At 39.6% G+C, this 22251-nt stretch overlaps 3 protein-coding genes across 3 annotated transcripts in view; 2 read left to right on the forward strand and 1 right to left on the reverse strand.

The window, feature by feature from the left end:
* The window catches only part of L(1)g0289 (plexin domain containing lethal (1) G0289), a 37529-nt gene extending 28370 nt beyond the window's left edge, over positions 1 to 9159 (forward strand). The window contains exons 2-8 of the mRNA XM_076422500.1: positions 2304 to 2782; positions 3570 to 3941; positions 4360 to 4552; positions 5026 to 5235; positions 5368 to 5745; positions 5849 to 5994; positions 6296 to 9159. Coding sequence (XP_076278615.1) covers positions 2304 to 2782; positions 3570 to 3941; positions 4360 to 4552; positions 5026 to 5235; positions 5368 to 5745; positions 5849 to 5994; positions 6296 to 6364 — 1847 coding nt within the window. The 3' untranslated portion in view covers positions 6365 to 9159. The remainder of the gene's footprint in view (positions 1 to 2303; positions 2783 to 3569; positions 3942 to 4359; positions 4553 to 5025; positions 5236 to 5367; positions 5746 to 5848; positions 5995 to 6295) is intronic.
* A 575-nt stretch (positions 9160 to 9734) lies between these two features.
* Positions 9735 to 12021, forward strand: Mrpl47 (mitochondrial ribosomal protein L47). The gene is made up of 5 exons (XM_076422527.1): positions 9735 to 9913; positions 10198 to 10365; positions 10429 to 10643; positions 11419 to 11578; positions 11662 to 12021. Exons 1-5 carry the CDS (start codon positions 9792 to 9794, stop codon positions 11801 to 11803), a joined length of 807 nt encoding a protein of 268 aa, XP_076278642.1. The 5' UTR covers positions 9735 to 9791; the 3' UTR covers positions 11804 to 12021.
* A 3-nt stretch (positions 12022 to 12024) lies between these two features.
* Positions 12025 to 22218, reverse strand: Prd1 (pleckstrin homology domain-containing protein pruning defect 1). Its single transcript, XM_076422478.1, has 9 exons — positions 21919 to 22218; positions 19301 to 19496; positions 19009 to 19196; positions 18355 to 18549; positions 16565 to 18268; positions 15745 to 15969; positions 14565 to 15146; positions 14201 to 14320; positions 12025 to 13758 (listed from the first exon to the last, which is right to left on the reverse strand). The coding sequence occupies exons 1-9, from the start codon at positions 22006 to 22008 to the stop codon at positions 13642 to 13644; spliced, it is 3417 nt and encodes a 1138-aa protein (XP_076278593.1). The 5' UTR covers positions 22009 to 22218; the 3' UTR covers positions 12025 to 13641.
* Positions 22219 to 22251: the final 33 nt, after the last annotated feature.

A 22251-nucleotide genomic window follows, 5' to 3' on the forward strand; every position in this document is an offset into this window, starting at 1 on the left:
CTTGTTGATACACCACGATTTGAACTGTAGTTTTCAAAGTTTCATTAGCCATATCTTTAAAACTATTGAGTAACTACACCTAATATTTTGCATACATAATTAGGGATCCATGTACCATCGTCTCACAAAAAATTATCAAAATCGAAGTCGGACACTTTTGAGGTCCTTCCCTTGTAAGTGACTTTATAGAAACTCCGCACTCGTGTTCTCCACCACACAGAAAGAAATCAAAACAAACGTAAATAGTAAACATAGCGGTCTAGAGTGCACAGTCCCTCTATCCGAGTGTCAACAAGGCACAAGACCAGATACGATATAAATCAACAAAAATGGTGATATTTTTAAAATATCTATGAAAGTGAAGATGACTTATAGAAATTTTGGCCACTGTATGTTCTCCAATAGCTCTACCAAAATAGAATTCGATTTCGATTTAAAGGAAGTTATATATATATATAATAACTAGACTGCAGATCTTTATACAAAATAAAAATGTTCTGCAACGACACTAGGAGGTACATAAAAATTTCAGTCCTTTGGTACCAGATCTTTTACATTGAACATATCATAACAATATTCTTAGATTCTCCTAATCTCTTACTGTTTTATATTTACCCCTCCAATTTCTTCATGATTGCATAAAAATCCGCAGTCTATTAATAACATGCATATTTATTAGGCTCTGTCACGAGTCAGACACGATATTGTCAGTCAAGGGGTTAAGAGAACAGTTGAATTGAGACCTGTAGCTCCTTTGAGACTTTTGTTCGTCGCGATCAGTAGTATAGGATGCAATAAAAACCAATTTTCACCTTCGGATTCAATGTTACGGACAATTTTCCGGTCCATTTTTGTAACAAATCTCCATCTGTCTAAAGGTCGCGACATATAATTTTCAAACACCCTGTACAGCGTTGCTGAACACGTGTGTCCAAGTATTGACGCTCCATCGAAAGCTAAAAAAAGGTTCAACCTTCACACAAAACTTGATTGTTTGAGAAGCAAAAGATAATTGTCTAGCCGGTTGGAAGAGGTGGCGGGTTAATGGGGAAACATTGGCATCGACGATCTCGAATTTATACTGATCTGGGCCACTGACTGACCGGTTGGCACAGGCACAACACGACCAGCCGTCGACCCTCTCCGTGAGTATGCGATCCATAAATTGATTCGGATCGTCGCTCGGCTGCCGTTGAATAATCATCGCGATGGAAATTCGCGGCGCTCCGGCCACTTGCCGTCTAGTGTCTGCAATCGAAATAGCCTCGCCGACGTCCAAACAAATAAATTATTGCCGCCGGTTCTGCGTCTTTCTCTAACCCGAACCGCGATTCGATCGCTGCTTTTAAACCCGTCGATCGATTCCCAAGTTATCTCGGCTATCGAACCTAAAATTACTCTGTTGATCCGCTCCGGCGCAAACTTCGAGGCCTTTGAGGCGCTCGGGGAATTTGTTGAATTGTTCATTTGCTCGGCGGCGAGATGAGTCGGTTGGGCTTGCCATAAGTTTGAAGGGAAAGCACGTGAGGTCTATCCCTTTGGACTCGAAGCAATTTTAATTCCGAAATCAAGACATATCTTCCAACCTAGAAGATTTTTATTCTATGTAATCTTTTTTATACTACAGTGGGTGTACAAGGTATTTGTACACCTTTTAAAAACGAATAACTTTTTCCAGATCGGTCCCAACAGCTCGGGTTTTACTAAAATAATGTTTTTTTAAATTCTGATTCGCAATTACGAAGTAAAGTTCTTTTTGAAAAAGTAGAGACTCTTAAATTTCTTATCTGTGCCTGTGTAATGAAAATTTAGAAGGTGCCGTTGGTAGGTCTAAGTAAGTTATATACATATACAAAGTTCCATCGAAATCGATCAAAGTTGTTATGAAATATAATTGATTGAAAATAGCAAAAATTGTAAGGATCTGCGATTTAAATGAATCGCAAACCCCAAATTCAAAGATTTTTACATCTTACAATGCCCATAAGGCACAAACATTTAAAAATTGTCACCTTTATTTTTTTCCTTCGCAATTGCGACCAATAACAATTTAAAAAGAGATTATTTACAAATTAGCTAGTAAACTAATCCTTCTAACGTCTCGAGAAAACTCAAGCTGTTGGGTCCAATTTTGAAAAAGTTATTTGTTCTTAAAAGGTGTACGAATACTTTGTACACCCACTGTAATCTTTCTTACACTATGCACATGAAATTGAACCTTTTTCCCCACGCGACATTTGAATTTTTAGCAATTTATACAATCTACCAGCAGAGATGAATGATCTTCGTTCGATTGTTTGCAGACCGTTACTATCAGTATGACGTGGGCAACTCGAGAGGACACTCGTTGGCCGAGGATGGATCGATCGAGTTTTCCTTCGTGTCCGATAACGAGGAGCAAGAGCTGGAAAGGGAGCGTCGCGCTGCAGAAGACAGTCTGCTCGATACATCGAAAGCATTGCCCCAGGAACCATACACGCCGACACCGGCCTCCACGTTGCAGCAGTCGACGTCCGAACAGCCGAAACCGCAGCCACAACCTCAACAACAATCGGACCAGCAACAGACGCAGCAACAGCCACCGCAGCAACAACAACAGCAACCGGAAGTAGCTATCGATACTCGAAACACGCCGGCGAACGTGTCGTATTCGACGGACACCGGTGAATCGACGACTGTTTCATCCGCTCTAACGACGTCCAAGAACAAACAGGATAATACGAACGTCATCGCCCTTCGGCAATCCACTGTCAATGCTACTTCGGCGAGAGTATTGATACCGGTTAGTATCCATATAGATATTTTTAGTAGAGCACGCACGTATTACAATAGGGGCCGCACAAAGTCCAAATATACTTGACTCCAAATAAGAATGTACTTGTACTGCCCAACTCGTTGCGCGTCAACCATAAAATTGTTGGCGTCAGCCAATGATCGCGTGGTCGACGAAGTACAAGTAGGGGGATTAGCCAATGAACGAGTTCCGTTAGATTCAGATGCGCAGTAGAGTCTTAAATTCGTCGGCTAGTAAGTACATTCTTATTTGGAGTCAAGCTTAAAATCAATCTTGTCATTTTTATAAGGGAACATGTACCAGTTACTTTTAAGGCTCTGTAGGTTTAGTGTTAAACGTAAAAATAGGAAATTTGGAGGCGACTGCAGCCGAGATTGGTTTCTTATCTAGAGCTTTCGACTACTGAAAAACCTCATCTTCGCATCATCGAGAGATGAGAAGGCGCATGCCGCATTCTATAGGATAAAGAAGACTGCTGTGTTCTTCAAAAGTCCCATTTTTACGTTTACGAAGCGTAATTAGCATTATTCGGAAGCATAAAGCTGCGCGTGTAGCTATTTTCATGAAACCCCATCTTTGCATTATCGAGAAATGAGAAGGCGCATCTCACACGCTTGCAATCCTGGAAACGAGTCTACCCCCTTAATATCTTACTACATAGTTCATGTGCCACGTGTATTTTAGGGGAAGTATGTGGAGTGTATAGTGGGAGAAGCTAACTTGTAGAAGAGGGAATCTTCGGAGTTACGTTTTTTTATATTAATTGTAATTTTAGATACAGGTCGGGTCAAACGGCAGGAGGTTGGTGCTCATGCCGAAGACTTGGACAAACGCGACGGAGAGAACACCGGAGGCAGGCAAAACCTCGGCGAAGGTTTCGACAGAGACAACAAGCGAGGCCGCGGACGACGATGACGAATCCGACACCAATATCGGGGACATATCGATTGAGAAATTCTCCGACCTGACGAACAAGACCCTGTTGCAGCACAACATTACGAAAATGGAGAACGACACGCACCAATATTATAACAGCAGCATGTTCAGCATCAGCGAGGCCATGGGAAAAAAGTACTGGGTGGATATGGACAATCATCCGGATCTGAAGGTCAATAATCTGCTCAGCCAGAGCCATCGCCGAGCCACAGTAAGTTCTATCTATTAAGGAGGTCTGTAGCTTGCAAGGTTTCCCTTACAAAGGTTGTCACTCATGGCCTTGAAATGACCGTGAATGTTAACCCTTAGAAGAACTTTATTTTTCATGCGACTTGGCGAACAGGCTTAGATCGGGAAGATCCGCCGCGCTTAGATCGGAGGATTTCTGTAACACAATATTTTGAAATATTAAAAAGAAATAAAAAAAGAGAACAAAATGTTACAAAACTTATTCTAAATAGTACAAAATTGGCTTTCCTTTTCCCTTGAGAAAACGAAATGATTCTCCGTACGACCTAATACATACGATTAACACGAAATGTGGACTAGTATTGGAGTAGTGTTAAATTGGAGTAGTATTTCTACGGTAAACATTGACACTTAGACCACGTGTTCTTTTTTCTGTGCAGACGGTCAAGCTGAAGTTCGATTTCCCGTTCTACGGGCACAAAGTGCGCAATATTACCATCGCCACCGGCGGTTTCCTGTACACCGGCGAGTACGTTCACAGCTGGCTGGCCGCCACACAGTACATCGCCCCTTTGATGGCGAATTTCGACACACGTCTGTCGAACGACAGCTTCGTCAAGTACGCTGACAACGGTGAGTGTCCGACAATGACAATAGTGATCACTGGATCTTTGTGCAGAATAAACATTTTCTGCGTTAATCATAAGTAGACTGCGGATCTTTATGCAAAATAAAAATTGTCTGCGACGATTGCAAGAAATAGAATCCAAATTGAACGTTATTTGAACAGATGAGAAATCCATACATTGACATTTTCAATTTTCAAAATTTTCCTACAATTTTGAATTTCATCTACTCAACTCTCCTATCAATGCATAAAGATCCGCAGTCTAATCATAAGGTACTGAAATTCAATAAAAATGTATTTCTTAACAATGTATCGACACTTTTAAATTCCTTTTATCTATCTCGCGTTTCACGTTCCACCTACTCAAATTTCGTCATAAATGCGTAAAATCCGCAGCCTAGTAATCACTGTATCGCGTTCGACGCAGGAAACCCCCATGCTCGGGACGATAAGTATAATCGACGACGTTCAATTGCAGGAACGGCGTTCACGGTTGAATGGGAGAAGGTGATTCTGCACGACAAACCGGATGCCGGTCCGTTCACCTTCCAGGTGACTCTGCATCAGAACGGCAACATCGTTTTCGTCTACTCGGTGATTCCTCTGATGGTGAAGATGATCGAGGACACGGCGCACCCCGTTAAAGTTGGCCTCAGCGACGCCTACATCATGGACAGAATAGTGTTCTGTAAGCATAATCGCACCCAGGACCAAAACCATTGCTGAGAGCCTCTTGCTTTTCTTCATCTCAGTAATGATTACTGAGTAATCCATCTTAGTAATTCATCTGAGACATCGAACTGATCCATTTTGTCTGCAGTTGTTCGCAGAAAGACGATCTACGAGTACCATCGTGTGAACTTCAACCGCCAGGACATTCGAAACTGGACGGTGATCTACCTAAGCGCGTTGCCCACTTGTCTGGAGATAGACAACTGCAAGGACTGCTTGACGAAGCTGAACGACTTCGACTGCAAATGGTGTACGTTACTGAACCAATGTAGCACAGGGACGTTCAGGTCGCGGCAGGATTGGTTGTCGAAGGGTTGCGAGGTCAAAAAGATCAAGGATGTCGACTTTTGTCCGCTGCGAACCACCGCGTACAAAGAACCCGAAGAAGATTTCAACCACGTTGTGCACATGCAGTCTGAGGAGACTGTCACTGTTCATGAAATGGCCTTGCACAGCATCAAGTCGAGTAAGTTGCTTCTTGATTTCCGTTCCATCGAGTAGATATCCGGGAAATTCTCTGTAAGAAAAGTTGATTTTACGCTAATGCTTTTATTTCAAACGAAATACAGTTAAAGCTCGACCCAGCAACATGAACATGGGAGTCTCTGGAATCATTGGAATCCTGATGGTGGTCGGTCTAGTCGTAGGTTTAGTCGGCTGGGGTGCATACGCTTATCGCAATCCTCACAGTGCGTCCGGGCAAATGTTAATCAGGGTAAGAATCCATCCCGGTCATCGCCGTAAAAGCAACCAATACTTGACCAGTTCAGAAAAATGTTCTGCGTGAATAATAGTAAATGTTTCGTGGCTTACTTGTCCTTAATTGATATGAGAAAGTATATTTATCTATCACACCTTTTTCGGAAGATTATTACGTCTAGAAACATTATTTTTCACGTTTTCCTGAAAAATGGTCAACTGCTGATACGAGGTGAATTACCGGTGCTTTTACCCTACTGCGGATTTTTATCAAAGACTCGATTAACACCGAATTGTTATGTTCGTTTGTTATGCAGTACCGACCAAGCCAGTGGAGTTGGCGAAGGGGTGAGGCACGTTACACGGCTGCAACGATTCACATGTGATCGGACGTTGCACTTGAAACGCAGTCAACAGTTAGTACAGAACTGTCGGACCAAATTTCCTACTAAATGTAAAACTGTACCAGGTTTTATACGCACGAGACCATTTGTCCGCAATGACGCGACCGTCGCGCCCGTTGATTGCCATAACAGAACGCGTGAGATCCGTTTCCATCGACTTTAATCAGAACAAGTATACTCAGCTTGTCGCATTGTTCCCCGAATCGATGGCAATTGAACCCGTTAGCGCGGCGAAGTTCTAGAACAGGAAAAGGAAAAACAAAAAGATTTTCTCGAACGGACTCAGATCACGAAACCGTTCGTCCAAAAAAAAGAAAACTAAAGTCACATTCGGTGTTTCATTGTTCTTAACTTTGCGCTAAACTCGTCCATCCTGATTATTTTTGATGACGGTGAGATATGACCACTCGAACTCTTTTTAATTTTAGAGAATTCGCGAGGCGACCGTGTCTATATAGTCCTGAATCGATTACTCTTTTATTTTCGAACCTCTCGCAGAGACCACTAGTTCTGTGTATGCAAGAATCTTATTCGCTCTAATCGAATTACAGTCTTCCCTCGCATAGTGTTACTACCTCGGAGGTATGGAGGCTCAGAAAGCGTAAAGGTAGGTTCTTTGATGTTAGCCGAACGTAGAGAAAGACCGCGTGTTTAGTCTCGCTTGAATCGGAAAAATTTTACCAATCCGTTGGTAAAGGTTTCGTAATAGTATTAGTATTAGTATGGCGCATAAAAAAAGTAACACTATCCGTAGAGACGAAAGTGACACTATGCGAGGGAAGATTGTACACCCCGATTTCGTTCGGTTGATCGTAATAAAGGAAGCATTTCACACAAAATTGACCTCGCACGATGTGTTCAAAATACCGTCCTCGAATTAGCGATAATGTGAGCGAACCCTGTCAACGAATCTGGTGACCAAAATCATTGCACAGATACCACGTGCGTTTAGGAGAGTCGCGTGAGCCAAGCAAGCAGTCATGGTACGTTTACCATCGGTGATATACTAGCAAAGAAAATAATACTATAACACATGATACGTATAAAATAAGGGAAACTCGCGTCGCTCGGAAAGTAGGATACAAACTATCCAGGAATGGCAAACGTGACTTTAACATGTATTAAGTAGGGACACGATTACAAATAAGTACCGATTAAGAACGAATCCGAAGCAATTCACTCTCCGAAAACAATTTCGAAATGCATCATGAGAAGAAAGCGAAGAACAATCGAGAAGGACGAGGTGTTGGAACACGAAAAGAGAACGGGGAGAACATTGAATTGCTGTGGATACTTGCGCCTAACGGGAAGAGTGTATAGATCGTTTTGTTTCGAGAACAAAATTAATCAGGTTGCACGGTTTATCGTACAGCGATCCGTAACTATATACATATAAGAAAGAAGCGTGAAAACGAGCTCGGAACATTCTCTGTCGTGTAGAGGTTTGCCCGTGAAAATACCAAACTGATCTCCGCAACACATACTTTCTCGTAAGATTTTATTTCCCCGAGGTGTTTCAAACGAGCGAACGATAAAACGAGAAACAAAACAACAAAGTAGAGAGAAAAAGGACGGAAAGGAGACCGGTATTATTTTTTTGTTGACTTCACGGAAACGTTCCCGCGACGTTTTCCCGTGTTGGTAGTGAACCGTTTTTAGCGTCGTCGAGAAACGGGCAAGAGAGTTGTTACTCCTTCGAACCCGGGTATCGAGAGCGTTTATGTGATTCTAGTATCATGTGGTATATCTTGTTATTGTTTAAGAATTCTTTTTTATCGTTACACGAACCGCAGTAATTGTTTATACATATATGAGGTATACATACATTATACATATATAATAAAACACCGCGACATGAGAGAGCAATGTGTTAAAGAAATCAACAAATCGAGTTGATGAGAAATCATCGAACAAACAAGTTCCGATCTAGCCTGTCGAAGCTACAGTTCGTTCGATACACGCGAACGAACAAAATTCTGGATAACACGCGATTTATAGAAGAAATTTTCATTGTTCGCAACACATTCCAAAATAATGCGATTCCAACGAATATTATGTTATATATGGAGTATCTGTCGCGACATGTGTTTCTGAACTGTAGCTTCAATTTATATACATTTTAAGCAAATTTATAAATAAATATATATATATAAATAATTACCTATATATATATACAGATATATTTTACGAAAAATTTTTCGAAATACGAGCACCTTAAATTGTAATATGCATGAGGAAAGGCAAAACAATGGAAAACTCATATGTATCGATAACATTAGATCACCAGTGTATATAGTAGTGCATTAAAGCAATATAATTTTTATGTAATTGTAAGTATAATTAATGAAAAAAAAAAGAAACAAAAAAGGTGCCTTCGATCGACTTTTTTGATCCGTTTATCGGCGATAGACTATATTGGGTAAATAATTTTCTACTGGAATATCCGAGAGAGAAACTTTTAATTGTATAAAAACCACGAAATTGTAAGCGATAGGAGAAGATCCTCTGTTTTTACTGTAAACAGCGACGATTACAGAGATTAGACGATCCTTAGAGTTAATGTGTATTTGTGTGGCAGCGAATTTTTATATTTGTAACAGTGTAGAATCGAATGATTTTTTTTTCTAACCATATTGAACGAACATCGTCTCCATACCATGAAATTATTTAGGGAGAAGGAAACAATTATAAACATCATGATTAATTTTTCTTACATAATTGTGTACGATTTTAACTCATAGTTTGTGATAATAAATATTACAATTATTACAATACAAGTCGATTTGATTTCCATCGTTTATTTCAGCCACAGATTATTACTATATTTGTGACAAAGTTTTTATTAAAATCAAATTTAAATTCGTAATGCTTCTATGTATAAAGAAGAATTTAAAAAACAGGATAGAAGAAGAATGGCGTAAAATTAGCAAGGATTATTTGCAAAGCAGGATTATATTAATATGACAAATCTAAGGCATCGTTATACAAAATGAAGGAGATACCCAACAAATATTAAGTAATTATACGGAAGGTATAATTTTATATTTTATAACTTGAACCAATAACGTGTCCCAATATTTTCGTGACATAAAATTTTGCATTTTTTAGATTCTCCTCTTCTACTAAAGCAATTATTAATAAGAAACAAGCCGTGTTTTAGAAATACATAGTTTATACTGACCTTTAACATAATTTGACTTAGTTATTTTGTGAAAATTATATTGTGTCCCAATATTTTCGTGACTGTATATACTATATCACAGTATATGTGGTATATGTATGTACATCCCATCACTGTATGTACATTGATGTACATGTATGCTCAACTGGCTCAACCACACTCAACCATATGCTCAACCTCAAGCCTCAGCACTCAGCCTCATCAACTGTGTTTCTCTCCAGATACAAAATGGCAGCGCTCACAAAAGCCATACATATCTCGAAAAGTGTAAATAATGTAAGAAAGTTATTCGCAAATTTATCTTGCAATTCAGTTAGCAACTCAATTGCTCCTGCGATACACATTCGAAGGTCCGTTGCATACTTTTACGTTATTGTTTTAATTACCAAATGGAGTGCTTACAGGCAACAACTTCTACCGTATATTTGTTTATTCATCGATTGACATACACGCGAAGTTGGTCTCACGAAATCTATTAACATTTTCATAAAACTAGCTGCCGTTTTTAACCGTAATTTACATTTTATCAAAGTTATATTCGCGAGAAAAGTTTAACTTTCTAACCTAACCTTAAAATACTCTTCAAGACTCAATGTTTATGTTGCACAAAGTAAAATGATTTCATACATTTTAGGATACCTACCTTTCAATACACATTCATTCATACCACATCCAAGAAAAATGATTTGATGGAATTTTTCGATGATGAGAAAAATTGGGGAAAGCCTAAAATACAAGTGGGACGTTCGTGGAAAAAAGATGAATTAAGGTTGAAGAGCAATGAGGATTTACATAAATTATGGTGAGTAATTTGGAAATACAATGACAGGTGTCATACAATTACATGTGCGTTTAAACTATTTAGGTTTGTGTTATTGAAAGAACGAAATATGCTGTTAACTATGGAAGCGGCCTATAAGGTAAAGTATGAGTACTTCCCTAATCCCGAGAGGATTGACAAGGTCGAAGAAAGTATGTCTAATTTAGAGTCTGTGGTCCGTGAGAGGAATAAGGCATATCATTTGCTTGAAACTGGAGAAAGCGGAGAAAGACCTGGCAAACTGGTGTACAATCCCATAGGTATAATATGTTGTCTGTATACAGGGTGGTCGTCTTCTTTATTTGCAATGACTAAACTGCGGATCTAACTCTGCGATGGAAATGAATATTGTATCTATATGTTATGTATAGACAGCAGATTTTATGCATTTATAACAAAAATAAATAGGTGTAATTCGACACATTAATTAAAAAATTAATTAAAAAAACATTAAATAATTAAATATTAAGAAAGAAATTAAAATTCTAGTTCACCCCAGTTGACTGCAAATCAGGTAGAAAATTGTTATTTTGCATAAAGATCCACACTGTCTAGTTATGTATATATTATTAATAGACTACGGATCTTTATGCATTTATATGGCTTATAAGAATTGTCTAAAAATGCTGGAATATTACATTCAACAGAATTTAGTACAATGTTTATTTATTTTGAATCTACAAATGCTATCATCAGTGAAAATAGAATTTTATTTGGTACCACTTTCTTCAAATTTGTCTACAAAAATTGAAAATTGCACAAACATCCGCAGTCTAGTTATTAATATGTCTATATGCGTTTCAATGCCAACTAGAATACGCAAGGAAAAGAAATATACATTTACAAGAATAAGAATATCGATGACCTTGAAAACTCCAGAAAAAAATAACATTTGCAAAGCATTCACTTTGCGATACCATCTACATTGTATTCAAAACAAATGTTATTGTCATAAAATATAATTGGGTGGATATTTAAATATACCACCCTGTATATTTACGAAACATGGATTTCACAACGGATTCAACTTCACAGGTCTTCGATACTATTACCGTTTGAGACAGTACCCTATGCCAAAGTTTGCCAATAGAAAATGGAATGAAACGCACAAATTCGGTTATCAAGGATTTGCCGTGCAGAAATTCCTGCGACTCTACAGGGAGAAAATTTGGAATCAGAAACGTAAATTGCGCAAGTTCGTATCGCACAGTATTTTATCGTTCAACTTGAGTAGTCTGGTTTATCTAAAGATAATATGGAAAATTGTTTAAATTGCAGTCTTCATACGAGACGTGTGGCTGTTCTAATGCGAATGTTCCCAAACCTGGATGTAGAGGCCGCGAAAGAAGAGTATCCATTAGCAAATATAGAGAAAGCGAAAAATGCATCGCGCTCTAATGGTCATTACGCGCCCAAATGAAGTGCATTTCTTTTAGCAGTGTAATTAAAATAAGCAAGATCGTAATATAAGCGAAATATTTCTCCCAATGTATAAAATGTCCTGTACAGATTGTAGCGTATTATACTCTTATTACGATGATACATGCTCCAGAAAAAAATATTTGATTCTGTATTTCGTCTATGTCTCCTCGAGCTACCACTGTTGATTTTTTAATTAAAAGAAAAATAAGAATTGCAGAGGTCATTGTTTTTCTTTTTTATTTAAAATGTAACGAGAGATCAAATTCACTGACATTGTTTCAGCAGAACAGGAGAGAAAAAGACAATCTCTTCACTTTTTATTCTGTCGACTAGTCGTAATTTTATTTTTATTCGTTTTGTTGCAACTTTGAAGGTCGAGTACGGCGGTGTTGAACGTTGTGCAAAAATTCCATGACCAGAATATTTAAGAAATATATGCTTACGCGCAGCATTGTAGAAAGTATAACGTTTGAATTTCATTTTTTTTAGAACGCGCTAAGAACTAAAACAGGAATTCCTTTCCTCGTCGTGTAACAAGCTACACGAACTCCGTGTCGGGATTACATAAATTAGAGAGTCTTTAGGTAATTCAACGTTTCATCGTTTAAATGCTTTATCACAATCATTTACGACTTACGCGAAACGATGCGTACAGTGTTACAGTTTTATTCACAGTGATTTACAAACTGCATCGAATCGCGTAGTTCTGGTAACGCAAAAGGTACGACCTTACAAAAAGAGAGCATACGAATCCATTAGAATAGTAATAATTAGTTCGATCGTTCAACGAAATCTCTTTGGTGCATGAAATCGCGATGTTTCTTTTTACCGTTTAGAAAACATAAAAAAAAAATTGATACCCAAGGAGAATGACGAAATTTCATTTGCCTCTAACAATCCTCGATATACTTACTTCCGACGATATTTTCGATTTTAACGGTGTACAAAGAAATAAAGTATAGAATATTCGATATACCAAGTTATTAAATAAAAGCACCTTAAGGTCGATATGATATAATTATATCTCGCGATTAAATGGTTCCGTATCTGTACAATTGAAAACGAACTAATATACGCGGGGTATACCTAAATATATATATTATTATTCTAACTAAGGACTTAGAAATGTTAAAGCGACAGAGCACGCGCGCATAGAAAGAGATTAAAAATAAAGTTGGAAAGCTGCATCGTAATAATTACTATCCTCATCGTTATCGATATTACTGTAAGGAATGTTAACTATAACGTCATATGATTACTTCGAAAGCAATTTTATAGAATATCCTTTTTTTCTTGCCAAAGCTGCTCTACACCTTACTGCCATTTTGTTAATATTTCTCTCCATCGGAATAAATCACTCGATATCAATAGTGCATCCACGGACGCGCATTAGTTCTTACAGTAAACGTGAATATTATAGACATTCATATAACTGTTACAATCGATCATACTCTTGCTCACCATTATATATTACAATTCTGCGTCAGAGATAGATCATCAAGGTGATTTACGATATTAAAAAGATATTGCACCCTTTTATTGAATTAGCACATCGATATTTATGTACTGCTAAATAATATCCTATAGTCGTACGATGTCGAGCGTCCATTACTCCTTAAAGGAACATGATCGTCGATCTCGAGAGCAATTATATATTTTATACGTCGACGCTTTAGTTGATGTCAGCCGCTTTTAATATATCTGTCTCTCATCGTATCTATATGTATACCGATGGTATTCACGTAACTGGAGCGCCAACATTTATGTTTCATCTGTTTCTATTACTGAATACGACGATGCCATTAACTATTGTCTATTAATACACCTTAATAATATTTAATCGATCTCCAAAGGTAGCAAATGTCGCCATGCAAGCTCTAGCTCTTTACCAGCGTCCGAGCAACGTCGGTGAAGCTTGTCTTCCGGTGGAAGTGTCGCCATAGGAAATTCCCCCTGAAAGATAGTGATCATGGTGAAACATTTTCTACATTACAAGAGGTGGGCATTATTTGGCGAAACAAATATTTTAAATACTATTTCATATTTTAAAATATCATTTGAAAAATAAGATGTACAATTAAAATAAAATATTTCTATTTGAACAATCTGAACCACAAAATAAAATATTTCGACTTTAACAATCTGAACGACAAAATAAAATATTTCTATTTTAACAATCTGAAACACGAAATCAAATATTTTACTTTTTGCGTCGTTACAATACTCTGAGAAACCATTTAAAATAAAATACTATTTTCAAAAATTACTGCATCAAATAAAATATTTTATTTTTAAAGTTGTACGCTATTTAATATTTAACATACTATTTTAACCAGCTCTGATTACAAGGCAGATATGACATTTACACGTTGTTATCCACGAAATGACAACGTACCTGACGCGCTTTAGCCCACAGCGTCTCCAAAATTTCTCTGAAGTTGCACAATTCTGTGTAGTTCGTGAAGTATATCACCCAGTCGCCGCTGTTCTCGTGAACTTCTCGGCACGAGAATTCCTTTACAAATGAAATTTACGTCAGAACTGACATCTATGCTCGAAGAGTCCAGCAAGATGAAAGCTCCCGTAAAGAATCTTGTTTAAAAAGACTGTATATACAAAATGTGTATGAAACAAGATATGTACAAAACATTGCGTAAGAACGACTGTACACTTACTGCCACAAAAGATATAGATACACAGTAATTTTAAACAACTTCTTCATAGTGTTATATGGGAGTCTACTTTGCCCGGCTACTTACCAGTATGCACCAAGATTGTTGCGTCACAGGTACTCTGAAGGCCGTCAGGTCTTTGACAGAGGCACAAGAAAGCGTTTGCCCGTGTTGCTTACCGGGAAACACTTCCTTCATGGCGACTAAGTGCTTCGTGGTAGTGATAAGGCTACACGGCAACGGTTCACGTTTCTCAGACGCGTCGAACAGTCCCGACGCGCTTTGAACGAAACTCTGAAGCCATTCGGAAGCAACGTACTCGTCTGGAGCGGCGAATTGGAAGGCTTTGTTCGGTTTCAGAAGGATTTCGAAGGTGTGCGGTCTATGGGAGTTCGGGATCCTCCTGCATCCTTGACAAAGACCGCCCTTCAATGGAATCGCTCGTTTCGGAAGTCGTTGATTCGCATCCGTGAACATGTAAACGACGCCGCCCTTCAAGACGAAGTAACCAGCTTCCCAGGGATTTGTCGGAGCGTTCGGATGTAACTGTTGATAAGTGTGCGGTCTGTACATGAGGTCACCCTCTTTTGTCGGTCCACAGGGTGTACTGGGAGGCGACATGTACTCGTCCTCCATGTAAATCAGATTATAATGCTCGATCTTCTCGTCCTGAAATATTCAGTCGCTGCGTGATCATCTCAGAAAATTATTACTAGACTGCGCATCTTTATGCAAAATAAAAATTATCTTCGTCGATTGCAAGAAATAGAAACCAAATAGAATGTTCTTTCTTTCCTTAACCCTTTGCTCGAAGTTATCTTAACTTGAAAATTAAACATTTCTTCCGACCTAGAATAATTCTCTATCCTATATGATTTTTTTCAATTTATGGATATAAAATTGATATAATACCTCATACATTACTTAAATGTTTAGGAATTGATTAGATAGCAACATATTTAATAATGTAAAGAATATTTTGAATACCGCTACAGTAATGTTTAGTGGTGACTCTGTGTCACCACTCGAGTGCTAAAGGTTAATAATTTGAAAATTGAGGAGAAATCATATATTGACATCTTCAATTTTCAAAATTTTCTTACAATTTTGAATTTCATCCGCAGTCTAATTATTACTACAGTATAGTATTCTCTCCATAACTGGGACCCATTAAAATTGTATCCCTACCACTAACAATAAGACTCCGCAGACCCGAAGTTTTCAAGGTTACAGAAAGAATACTGTACGTCTATTTTGTTACACGCACTGGATGCACAGCAGTGTCGCTGAGTATCGACTGTCTCAAAGTATGCATGTCCTCGTAGCTGAGTTCCTTCACTGCCGGAAGTCGAGGCTTCGTCGGAGATCTCCTCATCGCCATTTCCAGGTAAGCGATCAGCTCTGTCGTAGTCTCCGAACTTCCGGTGGAGAAAAGATACTGCATCTCGTAATCCGCGTTCGACAACAATATCGTTTGTGCATTTGGTCCGATCTGAAACATTCATTTACCTATGAAAAATATGAAACTCCTAAGGTGCAACTGGACTGCAGATCTTTATGCAATCATGGCTTTCGAAAATTTTCGAAAAATGCTAGGACATAAAATATGACATTCCATTTTATTCCACTTTCTTAAAATTCGTTCACAAAAATTGAAAATCGCATAAACATCCGCAGTCTAGGCTAGGGGTGTTACTTTCCTTCGAAGATCGAAGATTTTGAAGCTTCGAAGCTTTGATTTCAGAAACTTCGAAGGTGATGAGAATCGAATTTTCGAAGCTTCGAAATTCGAACTTCTGTAGTAAATTATTAGAGGATTAAAAGAAACGGAGTTTCGAAGTTTTGAACTTCGAAATTTCGCTGCTAAGTTATATTCGATACAATTACAGACACTCCTACATTTTGAAAAAAATACGCCACCACAGCTAAAAGATTGATCAAGTTACAACTTCATACGATTCGAAGACTTCGAAACTTCGTACACTTCGAAGTTCCCTTCGTTCCTTCAAATCTTCGTAGAGTCGAAGCTACGGAAAAGTAACAGTCCTAGTCTAGGCGCAACACAATCCGAGTACATAGAGACCTACCATAATCACGTCTAACTCGTTATACGGAATAACGAATTGATTGCTGTAAGTGTGGTCCGGTTTCGTGCCGGTCAGATACAATGTTTTATCGGTTAGCAGAGCGATCATCGGTTTACTGTCGCCGTTCGTCATGTATGAGCTGCGGATCTTGTACACTTTGTACAGCTCTTCCGTCTTATCCCTGTAAATGTGTTTCTTGAATAGCTCCCGCATCTTCAGGCTGATTTTCTCCCCGCTGAATTGTTGCTTGGCTGCGGCCACGTTCTCCTGTATCTCTCGATCGAGATTATCATTGAAATCTTTAAAGGAGTCGTTGCTGGTCTTCACGCCTTTCACGTAGAGCGGGTTCGACTTTGAGGACTTCTTGTTCCTCTTGATCTCGAACTTCCTCTCCGTGATGGACTTGAGGAATCTGTTCAGCAACGAGGTTTTTGAGGGCGCCTGTCTCAACGGTGGCGGTGCTAATTTATTACTACTCTCTCCTGTCAAAATCGAGGTCATGTTACGCTTTTTCGACGGCGAGGCTAAGTGCCTGCTATTCCTACGCTCGTCTAGATCGGACATAGCGATACTATCTACATTGGACCAGTCGCTGGAACTGGACTGCTTCTTCGAACTCGAACAATAAGGCATCTGGACTTTCGTCGGAGCGTCCTCGACAATGTTCCCGTACGCTTTCTCCACTATGTACGCTTCCTGCGCCTCGTTGTCCCCTAACTCGATCTCCATTTTCGGCAGTAACGACTTTCCCGGGTCCTCTTGACCCTCCGGCACGCCCCGCTCCGAAATTGATAAACCGCAAGCGCATTTACATTGGCTCTGGCACGACGATTCCGCGCACGTCTGCGGCAACGCTTTCTTCTCGCTGTCGCTGTCGAAAACGCTCGACGACGAGGAGTATGAATAATAATCGGAATGGGCGTTCCTGGTGCTCGCTGTTTTTTGAACATAAGGCGAATCGCCGTGACCGCACCAGCTGTATCTTCCTTTCTGCGCGGTCTTCTTCTGGACCGAGTTAGGCGTTAAGAAACTCATCGAGAAATCGGCGTAGTTCTCGTCATCGTCCAGCTTCATCGTCTTCAAGATATCCTCGTGGAAGCTGACGCGCTTTTTACTCTCGCCACGTTTCTTCTTGCGTTGTCTCCGCTGTACCAAAGCCTCCGAACTGGAAGATGATAGGATACTAGCGTCCGTCATATTGATCGTGTTCAGAATGCCGTACGGTGCTTCCATGTTCTCGCAATCGGAGATGGTCATGCTAAGCTCCAACAGGTTTGTGTCATTGTTGATCACGTACGAGTTCCGCGGATCGACACTACGTTTGAAGCTGTAACTACCGTCGCTGTAGTACGTGCTTCTTTTGTTCAACTCCTTCACACCGTTGTCCAGTTTATTGCTCGATTTGTCTAGCTTGGACTCGTCTAGGCTCTTGCTATAAAAATCATAATCTTTCAATGTTTCCAAGCTGGAACAATTAAGCTCATTGTCATCGAGTTTCCTAGTTAAGTTCTGGTTCGCTATGTCGCTTTTCGTCACCGTCGTCGGTTGAAACTTAGAGACCATCCCAGGCGACTGCGTAGGCGTCTTCCCGTCCTCGCTCGAGTCGCTCGGACTGAAGTTCTTGTTATCCTCCAGACAACCGTTCATCATCGCCTTGTACCTGTTGTTCCTGTACTTCGGAAGCTCTTCTAGATTATAGTCTTCCTAAAAACGTCAAGAAACGTAGTCACTTCTAACAAATATATCCAAACATTTTAACGAAAGGGTTCAAGATGAATTTTAGAAATTACTTCTTTGTAGCTGCTAGCATCGGTCTCGTTAGCGAGATCCATGTCGCTATCGAAAGCAACTCCACTGTCGCCGGGAGACGCTAAGCTCGAAGATACACTGGACGATCTAAGGTGTAACGATAAAATCGTTCCAGAAGGTATTACGCTCATAGGCCTCTGGGGCATGTAATTGCAAGTGTCCAGGAAAGTTACATCCTAAATAGAAAATAATCATTAATCTTAACGAGAACTACAAAACACAAAACAACTTGGACTCCCCGAAGCGGAGATACGGGGACCAAGAATTTTCCATGAACGAATAAAGAAGGTGATATTAGAGGAATGAATGAAAAATAGGTGTACTCGAGCGATAACTTATTGCCCCTTAAATCCGTATAAACAGATTGCACCGAACATGCAACGTTCGCTAAGTGACAGACGTTATTTATTATTGCGATAATTGTAACCAGGGGGTGATACTGATATCAACGCCAGGGAAATCGAGAAACAACTACGAAAAAATAAACGAACAGAATGTGCCGACGACCACACGTCGATATCGTCTTCTGGCTTCTATCATGACAAGAAAAATGATTTAACGTGATGCTCTGAAGCATAGAAATCTGATAAAATCTTTGTAGAAATTTGTTGTAGAATAGGTTTTATGCTACATACCAGTTGCAACGTGAAGGATACATTCTCTAGACCTGCAAGAAGATTAACTAGCTGGTTGGTCTTATCGGCATCCCGAACAAGTGCATGTGGGAAATACTGCTTTTTCAATGTTTTCGTATCTCGTAATAAACAGGCTAAGTAACTTTCAAAGCTGCCTTCGCTAAGTGTGTGGTAAAGCCATGCTCGACCTATAAGACACAGAACCTTTAGCGATCGATTCAGAAGTATATCAAAATGATCTGCTAGTACATGCTCAGAGAAATTTGCTACTTCTCTCGTTGACTGCACAAACCTTTGCCGATGGAAGTTAATACACCTTGGAGAGCGTGTATTACAACGACAGTGTCTTGATGGCTAAGTTCACGAGCAGTCCCCCAATATCCATGACGTTCTATACGTAGTCCGTGGCGCAGAGCTCGGTCTAGCCAATAAACCAACCAGGAATCCCCATCCAAGACTACTGTTCTATATATACTCTGCGCATATACCTATTCGGGGCAAAACAAAATTACTTTCAATTGTCATAAGAGCTAGTAGACTTGACCAACTAAATTTTAGCCCTTTGCGGTCCATGCCAATCTTAGTACGTGATTATTAGACAGCGGATTTTATGCATCTATGACAAACACGAGTACATGTAATTTAAAACAGTAAAAGCATTAGAAGAATTAAAAAATGCTGTTATATAATTTTCAACCTATTAAACATATTAAGAAAGAAAATAAACTTCTATTTCACTCCAGTTTGTTGCAAATCAGATAGAAAGTTTTTATTTTGCATAAAGATCAGCTGTCTAGTGACTATGGTAGAGCGGTAAGGTGAGCGTAGCATTCATTTATTGGGTTGGAACGAAAGTTCGTAGCATTTGTAAATTAAAATTGAAAGCTAAAATTCAGATATTTATTCATACATTTATTCAATAACATATTTTCCATTCTGTTCTATTACTTTCTGCCATTTTCGAGGTAACTTCTTGTGTTATTGAATAAGCATATGAATAAATACCTTAATTTTATCTTCGATTCTTAATTTGAAAACGCTATGAACTTTCTTTTCAACCTAATACATTGGTTTAATTTTATCGCAACGTTCACTTGGTCGCTATCCTCGATCTTCACCGCAACACTATATCCGTACCCTTACAGTTTCGCGTTCCAGCTGGTCTACGCAGATACCGTCAGAAATGTAACAATGTGGAGTCATGCTGGACGTAGGATCGCAAAGGGTTAACATACTAGAAATACAATATTCCTCATAGTTTCCTAAATGCCATGTTGTTCAACGCAGTCTTACCAAAACATTCCATATCTTTAAGGCAAAGTAACATCGCAGGCAGCTCGCTATTAACTACCGTTTATCCTGGTCGCGGAAGCGTCCCTAGGTCGATTACTAGTCAGACGACCCAAAATTAATAGCAGCCATTGCATGGCAACAGCTGTTTAATCTGGCGTACCTTTTTTTAAGAGCAAACTTCTAATTATTATTATCTCGTCCCTATCGAGAATCCTTGGATGGTTGAATATTTAGTATCTGTGCTTCGAATGCATTGATGTGAAAAGGTCAGAACAGAAACTTCAACGAAGATAAATAAAACGAGAATGAACAGATCCAAGAATAATACAAAAAAAAATAAGATATCGAAACTAACACGGAAAGTGCATCGTAAACAAAGACTAACGCGAAAAGGGAGGATCTCGCGCACTTCGATGAGATTGCGAAAATACCGTTTTGACGGTCGATCTCGATAACGAGAAAAAGCGCAGCGGTGACGAAATATCATAAAACGGATTCATCGATCCGCATGGATCCCAAACGGTGCAACACGAGACGTGTTACGGCCGTGTGACAGGTGCAGACACAGACAGGTATAGTGGCAAAGCTGCATCGCAGCGGAAAACCGCGACGCAGGTCGAACCAGGGAGAACCAGAGATCGCGATGACGTTCGGCGCACATGTATGCTTTCAAAAACACGAGAGAGACAATAGAACGCGTCGGGCAGTGTTGCACTAGCACACCGATGCACCCGTGTGCAGCTTCGATTTCAGCTGTTCCGTCGTACCATCAGTTTCTCTAATGTGCGGCACCGGAATTGCTCCGGAATTATACAAAAATTGCCTAAGTCCAAAAAAATACATTTTACAGCAGGCGAAAACAACGATTTAGAACGAAACTATTTTGCTTTACACAGAGATTTGTTCAAACTACGTTTATATTCAGACACTAATTAAAGCAGTTGAGAAAAAAATACCCTCAAACAGTAGAAATTGAAGCACCTAACAAGACGAAGCTGAAACCACAATTTTCATAAAAAGTGCACTTAGGCAGTTTTCATATGAGGCCGACGATATGTGATCGTACATTATCTTGAAACAAAAAATTTACTACAAACTGAAGTAGAAATTGATTTTCTTTCTTTATGTTTATTAGGCTGAAAATTCTGTAACAGTATATTTAAATTCTTCTAATGTTTTACTGTTTTAAATTACACCTACTCATTTTTGCCATAAATGCATCAAGTCCGCTGGCTAATTATTGCATATCAGGTTATTCTGCTGCACGGTCGCCGCACGTTAGAAAAACGGATGTGTGTAGCGGGCCTAATGTCTCGCGAAACTCGTTCCGTTCTTTTCTTTCGCATCTATATAACGAGGAGAAAGAGGGAGACATATATAAGAGAGAGTGAGAGAGAGAGAGAGAGAGAGAGAGAGAGAGAGAATCTCGAAGTGAGTCAGAAAGAAGTTCCGAAAAAGATTTTTCGGCTAACATAAGGAGGATTGGATCGTTCGATCGGTGGTTGCAACTTTAAATCCGGAGATGCATATATAGTCGCGTGCGAATGTACGTGGTAGATGTATATAGATGACGTATGGCCTTGATACGTCGTCCCCGAGCCTGAACCAGACACTTACCAATTTGACAGCTTTCGTCAGTTCCTGCAGTATTCTTCCCTTGGACAGTACCTTGTCGGTACAAAGGTCCATGTCTTCCGGGCTCGGCATCGCAGTCTCTTTCTAATCTTACATGATTTTTATCGCACGATAACACACGGATCTCTCTCTTTCAGGGGAATCTCAGACGAGAAACCGTTCGAAGACAAGGGAAAAGACCGAACGCGGCTCCGTCGCGACGTCGGTGGAGTCGCACTGGCACATTCGCCGGGTGTGCTCATTGATTTTAGTTACGCGCAGGCGGGGCGCCAATATCAAACTCCCCTTTTTCTCTCCCCCGTTTTTGCGCCGCTA

This window comes from Lasioglossum baleicum, chromosome 4 (genome assembly GCF_051020765.1).
Source record: "Lasioglossum baleicum chromosome 4, iyLasBale1, whole genome shotgun sequence".
Taxonomy (NCBI): domain Eukaryota; kingdom Metazoa; phylum Arthropoda; class Insecta; order Hymenoptera; family Halictidae; genus Lasioglossum; species Lasioglossum baleicum.